Source organism: Thalassophryne amazonica, chromosome 5 (assembly GCF_902500255.1).
Source record: "Thalassophryne amazonica chromosome 5, fThaAma1.1, whole genome shotgun sequence".
Lineage (NCBI taxonomy): Eukaryota > Metazoa > Chordata > Actinopteri > Batrachoidiformes > Batrachoididae > Thalassophryne > Thalassophryne amazonica.
The window spans coordinates 57154631-57166946 of NC_047107.1; the positions used below are offsets into that span (position 1 = coordinate 57154631).

Sequence of the window (12316 nt, forward strand, 5' to 3'; positions counted from 1 at the left end):
GTTTTCAGACTGGGTCTCAATTTTTTCAGATTACAATGTATGAACACCCAGGTATGGACAGGAACTCTATAGACTGATTAAAAACTTTAGTTTTGTTTTTTTTTAGCTGTTAATTACAATTACACAGGCAAAATGAGCATTTCATTTGTGGAATAAAATAAATTGTACAGGCAATTTGTACGGGTCCTATGGGTCCCATAGGCCAGTTTGTGCGCTGAACGAATGAATCTAGTTTCTATCATAAACACTGAAGGCAATGTGATCGCAATGCTTATTTTTCTTTCCATTATCATGATGCTGTTGTCAGACCTGGCACTTCACTCAAATTTACTTACTGCTGAAGTGTGCAAACTTTCTTTTCTCGCTTAATAAATTTGGGCTTCTTGCATGGCAGAAGTATGAGTTTGTTCTATTTTCAAGGACCAAGTGTTGGCCACTAACCGTTTATCTATAATTTACTGGCATTTTCACGCCACTGAAAAGATGAACAACCTTCCTAAAACCACTGGCCCACCCAGCTGCACTGTGTGCTCCTAACCACTAATGGTGTGTATCTTTGTTATAACATCTCCTTTTAAAGACTTCTTCTTCCCTTACTTTTTCAAAGGTATTGTTTGTTTTGTTTTGTTTTTGCTGACCCTAGCTTATAACTGTAAAGCAGAGACAAATCAGGAACAGTGGGGCGTTTCTCTGCTACACCAAACAGCCTGTAGTTCTGTTCTGGTATCAGCTTTATTTAGCAGAGGTGCGGCTGTGGGGTTTCCCTCTATTGCTTCCCATAACCCCATCCCTAACCCCTGCTCCATGAGAAGGACACACAGATCCAAGTCCAAAGCAGACTCGGCCACACAGAAAGACATGATTATGGCCGTCAGCCTCTGGCCATGTTCAGGTCAGCCAGACTGGGGTTTAAATCAATCAAGAAAAACACTTTCATTTTCAGCACTGATATCCAAATTTAAATTAAGCATGTTACTATGAAGGACACTGATTCATGTTGAGAAGCAAATGTAACTAAAAAATATAACGCAATGCTATAATATCCTCGGCCATATGAGCATTGTCTTTCTTTATGTGTTCTTCATGTTTGATCATATATGGTTATTTTAACTGTTTGAAAACCATGAAATAGCAAATATATCCAAGAAAGTGTCAGAAATTACTGCATATTTGATTTATGGGTTATTTCAAATACACAGTAATCAATAACAATTTCTGGTCCCAGCTGACTGAATTACTTTTTAAAATTTAATTTAACCTTTATTTAACCAGGTTAGTTTCATTGAGATCAAGATCTCTTTTACAAGGGAGACCTGGACAATTACAAAGTTTCCAATCCACCTAACCTGCATGTCTTTAAAGGCGGGAGGAACACAAGGAGGAAAACCACACAAACACAGGGAGAACATGCAAACTTCACACAGAAAGACCACAGGTGGGAAGCGATGCCATGACCTTCTTGCTGTTAGGCAACAGTGCTAAGCCAACATGCTGCCAAATACCTGAATTCCATCATGTGGGAGTAGAGATTGTTGCTGAGTGGCTAGGGATCTGGCCTGCCAATATATAGACCTGGGTTTGAATCCCGCTCAAGCCACCTGTCTGTGTCCTTGGATGAGACACTTAATATACATTGTCTCAGTCCAACCAGCTGTAACTGGGTATTGGCCTCAACTGGGGACGTAACCTGCATTGGATCAAGCACCAATGGTATACGACATTGGTATTTTAGAATACATCACAATTTTATATATATATATATATATATATATATATATATATATATATATATATATATATATATATACGAGGGCTGTCAATAAAGTCACGGTCCTTTTTATTTTTTTCAAAAACTATATGGATTTCATTCATATGTTTTTACGTCAGACATGCTTGAACCCTCGTGCGCATGCGTGAATTTTTCCACGCCTGTCGGTGACGTCATTCGCCTGTGAGCACTCCTTGTGGGAGGAGTCGTCCAGCCCCTCGTCGGAATTCCTTTGTCTGAGAAGTTGCTGAGAGACTGGCGCGTTGTTTGATCAAAATTTTTTCTAAACCTGTGAGACACATCGAAATGGACACGGTTCGAAAAATTAAGCTGGTTTTCAGTGAAAATTTTAACGGCTGATGAGAGATTTTGAGGTGATTCTGTCGCTTTAAGGACTTTTCACGGTGCGAGACGTCGCACAGCGCTCTCAGGCAGCGTCATCAGCCTGTTCAAGCTGAAAACCTCCACATTTCAGGCTCTATTGATCCAGGACGTCGTGAGAGAACAGAGAAGTTTCAGAAGAAGTCGGTTTCAGCATTTTATCCGGATATTCCACTGTTAAAGGAGATTTTTTTAATGAAAGACGTGCGGACGGATCCGCGCGTCGGGACGCAGCCGACGCGGTGCGGCGGCACAGGAAAAACACCTCCGTGTTGATAACCATTTGTAAAATCCAGGCGGCTTTTGATGGCTTTCAGTGGAGTGAGTATATGAGAAATTGTTTAACAGGCAGGACATGTTCCAGCTTGTCCTTAAGGCTTTCAACAGAGGTGTTTTTCCTGTGGCGGAGCGTCGCGGCGGCTGCGTCCCGACGCGGGGACCCTTCCGCACGTCTTTCATTAAAAAAATCTCCTTTAACAGTGGAATATCCGGATAAAATGCTGAAACCGACTTCTTCTGAAACTTCTCTGTTCTCTCACGACGTCCTGGATCAATAGAGCCTGAAATGTGGAGGTTTTCAGCTTGAACAGGCTGATGACGGCGGCTGAGAGCGCTGCGCGACATCTCGCACCGTGAAAAGTCCTTAAAGCGACAGAATCACCTCAAAATCTCTCATCAGCCGTTAAAATTTTCACTGAAAACCAGCTTAATTTTTCGAACCGTGTCCACTTCGATGTGTCTCACAGGTTTAGAAAAAATTTTGATCAAACAACGCGCCAGTCTCTCAGCAACTTCTCAGACAAAGGAATTCCGACGAGGGGCTGGACGACTCCTCCCACAAGGAGTGCTCACAGGCAAATGACGTCACCGACAGGCGTGGAAAAACTCACGCATGCGCACGAGGGTTCAAGCATGTCTGACGTAAAAACATATGAATGAAATCCATATAGTTTTTGAAAAAAATAAAAAGGACCGTGACTTTATTGACAGCCCTCGTATATATATATATATATATATATATATATATATATATATATAAAATACAGATATTGAGACTGATGCTTTAATATCATAACTGACAGGATCTCACACTTGTCATGGTTGCAAAGTATGACGGATGCAAACTGTGGCTGCCAATGACATGAGGCCATGACTCATCAGCTTTCCAAAAAGTACACAGAGCCTAAACCATTCTTGTAATGTTGGAATGAGTAGCCCACAGCATTTTTAATACAAATTGAAAAAAAAAAAACATTTGGAAAAACTGTCATAGGAAACAAGTATTTTCCCAATCACATATTCAAAAAACATTAAATAGTTACACCTGCATGATGTATTGTTTTCATTCCTGTGTGTGAACTAAACAACTCTAAGATTTTTGACCCGATCTGGATGAAATTTGGTGGGGAAGAAATGGTTCCAATTTAAGGTCACAGTATGGACCAAAAGCTTTTCTCTGGATTGTGTAGCATGACGCAAATGAGAGTCTATGACTCCCCCTGGATGGGATGGCAGTCTAATGCAGGTTAGTTCCCCAGCCAAGATGGGTAACTATTTACAGCTGGGTGGACTGAGACAATGCAAATTATGGGTCTTGTCCAAGGACACAGACAGGTAGCATAAGCAGGAATTGAACCTAGGTCTGGGTACCTCTCTGTGTATTTGGACACAGGAACCCAAGTCTATATATTGGTTGCCTAACATTAGTATGAAGTCATCATTTCTATTGGCTAGATGAGCTCTGGCCTTGCCTGATCTTCAAAGGTTAAACTCAAGGTCATAACTGTTTAAGTCAAACAGTTTGTAGCCCTTATGGATTAAAAAGAATGGAAGGTTTTGTCAAGGATAACGTGGTTCAATTTTGGACATAACTGACCAAATGATAAGGCCACACATATACGTATACTATGGTATCACTGAATCACAAAGAGGCAGCACAGTGGCTTAGTGGTTAGCAGTGTTGCCTCACAGCAAGAAGATCATGGGATCGCTTCCAACCTGGGCCTTTCTGTGTGGAATCTACATGTTCTCCCCGTGTTAGCGTGGGTTCCCTCAGGGTGCTCCGGCTTCTTCCCACTTGCAAAAGCATTCATGTTAGTTGAACTGGGAACTTTAAATTGTCCATCAGGTGTGCTTGTGGGTGTGAATGTATTTGTTTGTCTATATGTGGCTCTGTAATAAACTGGCGTTCTATCCAGGGTGTACCCTGCCTTTCACCCTATGGCTGCTGGGACAGGCTCCAGCCCTGTGACCCTTGATTGGTGCAAGGGAGTGTAGGAAATGAATGAATGACTCACAAAGAAATAATATGAATGGCTCAGTTTCAAATGTGCAAGGCTGTGCTTTCTCACTATTCCTTCTTGTTAATACTTGTTTCTGTAAAATAATATTTGAATGAAGCAGTGGAAATACAAGTACGAAAAAAGAAAAAGTACATTTCCAACAACATTTGCAACTTGTCAACAATGCATTTGCCATTTTTACAAGCTATTCTCCTCTAAATGTGTCTCCAGAGGTTTTAACATTTTAAATAACGCACATTGTTTCTGTCCGGAAGGCACTTATTCAGACCATTTTATTAATGTTTGGCCTAACAGATGGATTAGTGGAATTAGTTCACACTTAAAAAGCCACAGTCATGAAGTGTAGAGGTGCCTGTGTCTCCAAACAGTTAATAAAGTTAGATGAAGGAGCTTAAAGATCTGAACCCAATATGACCTCACGACCGCCCCTTAAGAGAGGCTCCTTTGGCGGACTATTTTAACAAGAAACTGAGAGGAAATTGCAGAAGAGGGATTATGCGATCAGTCAAACTTGAAGCTAACAGAGATGGTGAATGTTGGCTTTGAGCTCTTCGTGTTTAACTTTACAGTACACAAGTATTATTTGTGCTTTTACAGTCCCACAAGTTTGAGATGATAAATTATAACCTCCATGTCAGTGTGTGGATTTAGTTAGATTTGGGCAGCATACGACTGATATTAAACAGTAAATCTGAAACAGCATTTGGTGGTAAGAAGGAGTTTGTCACCTGGTCTTTGTAGGTCTCGGCCTTGTTGCTGGTTCCGTAACTGTCCGACGTGAGCTCTGGTGCCCTCTCTCTCACTGAGGTTCTCCTCCTCAGTTTCCTGTTTTAAAAAGCACAAGAAAACACTGCAGTTCAACACTGCTCCAAAGGCACCAGTCTCCAGCAATTTCACACGCACCCACAAGCAGCCAGTAAGGATGGTAAAACTGTTTTTTATTGTGCACTAGAGACCTACAGAGAGAGAGACACCAAAAGAACTGACGTACACATTCAGTGGTTGGTCCAGTGCTATAGTTGAGCATTCCCTTATTGGCCAAGGTTAATCCATCCTGAAGACTCCAGATTCATAATCTGAACAAAATGCACCTTTTTTTGGTCAGAAATCTGGCTCTAATCTGCTCTGAGAAGAAAGTCACAGCAGTGGGGGAGAGGTGGTGGCATTTTGGCATATGGAGAGGAAACGTGTGCGTGGGGTTAGGGGGACGTCGACATTACTGTTGGGCCGTTACTGCCTGACCTTGAGCTACTCCACAGGAGAATTAGCTGCACAAATAAGGTTTGTCCAAGCACACACTCTCTCTCTCTCACTCACACACACACACACACACACACACACACACACACACACACACACACACACACACACACACACACACACACACACACACACACACACACACACACACACACACACACACACATTTACTCTCTGACATATTCTTAAAAGACAACACTCAATGGATGAGTGAACTTTTCCTGTGCGAAACTTTTTTATTAAACACCTCAAGTATTTGGAACTCTCTTTGTCTCATTTGAAATGAGGAGGACTTTCATTAAAATCCATAATCCAACTAAGGGCCAAATATAGTACATCTAAGATTGATATAAATATATTTTTTTCTTTGACATCACTCTGTTATATTTTAAAGACCAAGCAGAAACATTTCAGCAGACATGATGAACAGCTGAGGAAAAAATCCGCACGTCTGTCTCAATGTGCCGAAAAAGTGCTGATGTCCACGTCTTTTCACAATTCCTGTGCTAGCCAGATGACATCCCGGATAAAACACAGCGTCCAGTTTGGAAATGAATGGCACATTCCACTGTTACAGGAGTTTTTGTCATGGAAAGAGGAGCAGAGGCGGTGCCGCATGGCGCAAAGCAACGCCGTGATGAAGCCTCACAGGACATGTTCTGGCATGTCCAGGCACATCCACAATTTCTCGGATAATCACTCGATGGAAAAACCACCGACAGCTGTCTGAACGCCATCTCAAAGCCGTCCTGTGAGACCAAAATGGAGGTGGTTTTGTCTCACTCCAGTAGCGAATCCATCGTGACGCGCGAATCCTCTGCTTGGCTTTCCATGACAAAATCTCTTGTTAAAAGTGAAATCTGCTGGAAAATCGTTGATGTCCAGCTCTTGTGATAACCAGAGAAATTGCACACGATGGTCATGGATCCATACAGCCATCCGTTTAGAAATGAAATGGTCGCTCAGTCTGTCGATGGCGGCTTCGGAGTGCGGCGCACCACCAGTCACTCTGGGCCATCCTTAAAGCGACAGTAACACTCCGTAATCTCTTTGAAGCCCATAAAATTTTCACCAAAAACCATCTGAATTTCTCGAATGGTGTCCACTTTGATGTCCCTCACAGTTTCTGAAAAAATTTTGATCAAGCAAAGCGGCAGTCTCTGAGCCATTCCTAAACAATGAAAAAAAGAGGGGTAGACCACTCCTCACTCAAAGCCTGCTCACAGGCGAATGACGCAACCGACAGGCATGAAAAAACTCACGCATGCGCACGAAGGTTCAAGCTTGGGTGACGCATTCACACGTGATTCAAATCCATATGGTAAGGTCAGATACTTTTCTAATAGACCTCGTATTCTAAACTCAGCATTGATATGTAAAAAAAGTTTTAAAAAAATCATGGATAACATATTCAAACAAGTGGCACGTTGGCTGAGTGGTTAGCACTGTTGTCTCACAGGAAAAAGGTTCTAGGATCACGTTTCACCTAGTCTTTTTTGTGTGAAGTTTTTCCACATTCTCCCCTCATATGGGTTTCCTCCTGGTGCTCCGGTATCCTCCCCCTTCCAAGGAAATACTGGTTAGGTAAACTGGACACTTTAAATTGACCGTAGGTGTGTAAATGAGTTTGTCTGTCTGTATGTGGCCCTGCGATAGACTGGTATCCTGTACAGGGTGTACTCCAACTCTCACCTTATGACTACTGGGATAGGCTCCAGCGCCCCCTATGACCCTTGACTGGAATAAGTCGATATAGCAAATGAATGAACATATTTAAACTACTCTCCCAACAGATTTAAAGCCTCACTTTAAAAATAAGTTTTGAAAGTTGTTTTAAAGTGGTCACATTGCACAAAAAAGAAGGGGAAAAAAAATCTACTTTTTACATATGGTTAGGTTTTCACATCCCCAAAGTCCTAAAATTCTATGACTGCACATGTAGAAATTCCCTGATCTGGAGGAAAACATATTTTTGAAACAGGTCCTTTCAGACCTCCATGAAATGCAACATGAGCCCACATGGATTGCTACTTGTTCTGAGAGATGATCCATGAGCTGGTCTACAACACATTAACAAATTCTGTGGAATAAAGTTCAAGAGATGTTCTCTCTGTGAAGGAAGGAGCCGCTATGTGCATTTTAAGAGACAGTCACAGAAACAGGCTGCTTATTAGGGGCACAATTATTATTAGTGTTATCATTTGTTGTATTATAATTATGAGGATGCACCTCAGTGTCAATGGGATATTTTTTGCTGCAAACTTTAATATACCTCCAAATATTAGCTTCCTGAAAAGTTGCACAATATGACCCCTTTAAACAAGCAGCAGACATTATCCTGCACAATAATTTTGTCAGCAGCAGTGTGACCTTGTCTGCGGACATATTTCTGGTATATTGATTCTGACATCTGGGTTATTGTACTTCTAGTTTTATCTCCTATGTATTATGACTCCTCATGGCGTCATTGATCTCTAGAGATGTTCTCCACCGTGTCAGATTGTTTTCATGATCTCTAGTGATTCTTTTCTGTTAGTCACCACTTGTAGTTTTATTATGACATCTTCTCTGTCTTCTCTCAGTGGAGCTTTACTTCCTGTTTTCATGTGTTTCTCCACTTCTGCGTTTAATTGTTTGCCCGTCTTTATAACCACTCAGAATGTGTTCTTCTCTCACCAGATTGTCTAGCTTCATGCCTGCTCTCCTATCGCTGTGAAATTTACCCACACTGCCATTCTGTGTATCCTGAGTCTCACCTGCCAATTGGTCATCTGGTATGACAGATCCCTGTGTACTGAACCTCAGTTTGTGTTTCTAGATAACTTTTCTGCTGCTCCGTTTGAGGACTCAGTTACCTGTTGGACGGACCGCCTGTGTTTCTGACCTCTGCTTGTTTAACACCACATTTACACCGGGTCCACAACAGAGTTGCGATCAAACAACGGCCTCTGCTTGCCGTCACTCTCACTGACTCCCTCTGGGGTTGCAGGCTGGTCACAATGGGGTCTCCATGGTCAGAGAATAGATCCCTCTTGGTTTCCATCACTTTCCATCACTCCCCATCGGTCTCCAACAGGTGTACAAGTGTACTAAACTGTTTAAAACACTCACAAAAGTTGTGCAACTAGTTAACAGACACATGGGTCTTATAATCGTCTTGATAAACTCTCACATGTCTCAATTCACTCTCAACTTGATCCTGCGGGTTGTAATAGACTCTCAATTGACTCTGCATGGGGTTGCATCAATGATGGCAGATATTAACATATTTTTCACTCGCACAATTCAGTCGCAATGCAAGCTTGGTGTTAACGTGAATAACAGACCACAATGGAGACCAGCCAGGAATTGTGAGAGTTCACAAAATGTCATGATCTTGTAGGTCTTATAGGTCTCAGTTCGGTGTAAACAGGGCATAAATCTACCATCCCTGCCCCTAAAAGAACTGTCTCTGTTTACAGGATGTTACTATTGAGCACCCTATTACCATCTGCCGGAACTGATGCTTATAAACATTCTTTTTATATACATTTGTTGTGGTTCTCTGCATTGGGGTCATCAGCTGTGTCATTACAAACCTCTTATAACTCTCACCTTTGTGTTACAACAGGCTTTTAATCAATCAGACAAAGCCGAGGTTGTCGGTTAACAGTGTGACCAAACACAAAGCCTGTTTAAATTTAAACACAAGTGAAAGAGATGCAAAAAAAAAAAAAGTGACAAAGAGCTTTGACTTTCTGCTCTGTTGACTGCGACCTTCCCCATCTTGAGCAGATTACAGACGGGAGAGGAAACATAATCGGACTAGAGTTGTAGCAGACAGCAACACAAACAGGAAAAGTAAATTGGAAAGTGTTTGAGTTACAAAGACAGCAAACTGAACGTGTTCTTTGTAAAACCACAGCGGTATTGTGCTGTTCATACTGTTGAGGAAAAATCGGTGAAACAAAACTTTTTTGAAACAAATATATTTACAGAGAATGTGACTGAAATGGCAGACAAAAGTCTGGCATTTTTAAAGCTGTAAATGTTTTCTGACACAGACTACATCATACATCTGGAGGTGAAATCCTTTAATGAGACGATTAAGAAGACTGATGACCCTTAGAACAACAAAAAAGAGCAAAAAGAGTGACAACACAAAAGTGTAATAATGTTAGAGGTCGCACATAAAGACCCCGTGCTCCTGAGCAGAGTTATTCAAAGAGACATGGGGGGGGGGATATCATTTTGTTTGAGTTATAAACAATTCAATGGACGAGTCCAGCAGTCAGACAGCCATCACTTCACAGCTCCCACTAAATGCCAGGGGACATATTTCTCACAGACAGGGAGGCTGATGGAGAAAAAAGAAAGAGGACAAAGTGAAAGCCAGAGCTCAGAACCTGCTCCTGCCAGCCACCATGCTGCCATTAGTGGCTTCCCTCGGCGAGGACCTGACAGATCGCAAGCCACAGTGACACCGTCTCACTCAAACGCTCCTCCGAGTCAGCCCATCTGGCCCTAGGAGCCCCTGTGTCTCTGACAATAACACAAACACTGTTTGTCGTGACCACAGAGAGGCGTGGGCTGGTGAACCCTCAACACCACAATAACAAACAACAGCAAAGAGGAGCAGCACTTCCTTCACCGACAACTTTCAGACAGTCGAGATCAACTACGCGTTAACATGCTCAGTGTCAATGAACCAAATTTCCGTGTGAGCTAAATCCATCACCCTGCTGGTGAGATCAGACCGCGTCAGGGTATTCCATCCCTCCATGTGGAACAGAGAAGAAACCTGGTGGCTCATTTTCCATGACTGGAGGAACCGCACACTCGGCCCACCTCCAATAAGTGAAATACAGTAGCTAGAATGAATCAGCAATCATCTCTGTATCTCGATCAGACACACACACACACACACACACACACACACACACACACACACACACACACACACACACACACACACACACACACACACACACACACACACACACACACACACACACACACACACACACACACACACACACACACACACACACACCACATGTCTGGAGAGAGGGAAACCACAAAAGAACTCAACCCTGAACCTCATTCCCAATTTTACTTACTGCCCATCATCACATGCCAATCTAAGCTCACTTCCAGCCACTCGCTTGCTCAAAATGTGATTTTTCACTCTTGCACTATCCCGGCTTCAAAAAATAGTATATACTGCAAACACCAGGCCAGTCTTCATAGCTCTAATGTATCCTCCGTTTTCCTCTCCGGTCTCCTCTTCCGTCATCGTTATCATAACATCAGGAAACACACAAGACTGCACTGACGTGCTACACCAACAATCCACCTGATTTCTGCCGACGCACCAAGACAACGTGCAAAGCAGTGACAGCAGAAGAAGGTGTAGAAGGTGAAGCCGAAAAACAATACCTTTAAATTACAGCCATTCAACAGCAAAGGTTTAGCTTTAGCGGCTTGTTGCATCCCTTCATTCTCTTCATTTTCACAATTCCATATTTCCCAAATCCGTTGCATGCAAACATGTAATTTAACTCCAATCACATAAAATGTATGAAAACGGCTTGTGCAAAAAACCTGCAAAAATAGAGGCAGTCCCATGAAATAAAAGATGCATGAAAAGATGTTTGGATGACTTCTCAATGCAAAACAGGTGAAGGAAGTCAAAGAGGAACATTTGGTCTGTGACACAGAACAGCAGAAAAATAAGACGTTTTACCTTCTCTCAACCGGGAGTTCTGCCTCTCTTAGTCTCTCTCTGTCTGCAGTAACCTTCTCACCGTCGGGACGTCTGCTATTCTGCTCCTCTACTGCCTCAACCACACCAGGACATGCATGTGTACACCACCACCACCATGACACACACACACACACACACACACACACACACACACACACACACACACACACACACACACACACACACACACACACACACACACACACACACACACACACACACACACACACACACACACACACACACAGAGTACCAACAGGCCACTCCCTTGACTTCCTTTCCTTCCCATATAGTCCAAAGGGATCTGACCCCCACCATACACATATTCACACAGATTAAAGGGTTGCTGGTTGAAACATTAACTTCTGACACACTCTGCCTTTGTTTTGACATTTTTAAATTATTATTACTATTTCTGTAACCCCCACATTAGTCATAATAAGGTGATATTTTGCCTTGAAATGGGTTTTATGTCATAATTTTTTAATATTGTTATTTTCTTCATCCACCAGCAACATTAGTCAGAGAAGTGTCCTGGAAATTCAGAAAACTCAGATTTCAAAGTTCTGAGTGATTTAGGTGATTCATATGCCACACGGTGTCACATAAGTCTTTTAATAGGACACAGAGTCTGATAGGTTTTTAATTTTAAATCAAGAAAACAGACGAAATACAGGTTCCATTCTCCAATGTGCTTTCTGACAAAGTGAAGCTGAGGAAAAATCTTTCTCAATGTCACTCCATCATGACACATGTCTTGATGGCTTCCCTCACTAGTCTCCTTTTGGCAGCATTACCTAGTTTTTTGAGAACTAGTTACTCCATACAGAGCCATACTGTTTGTATTTCATAGTGATT

At 42.2% G+C, this 12316-nt stretch overlaps 1 protein-coding gene across 1 annotated transcript in view; it reads right to left on the minus strand.

The window, feature by feature from the left end:
• smtnb (smoothelin b) overlaps positions 1 to 12316 on the minus strand; it is a 212568-nt gene that overhangs the window by 86882 nt on the left and 113370 nt on the right. The window contains 1 exon segment of the mRNA XM_034170347.1: positions 5181 to 5277. Within this exon segment, the coding sequence (XP_034026238.1) occupies positions 5181 to 5277 (97 nt within the window).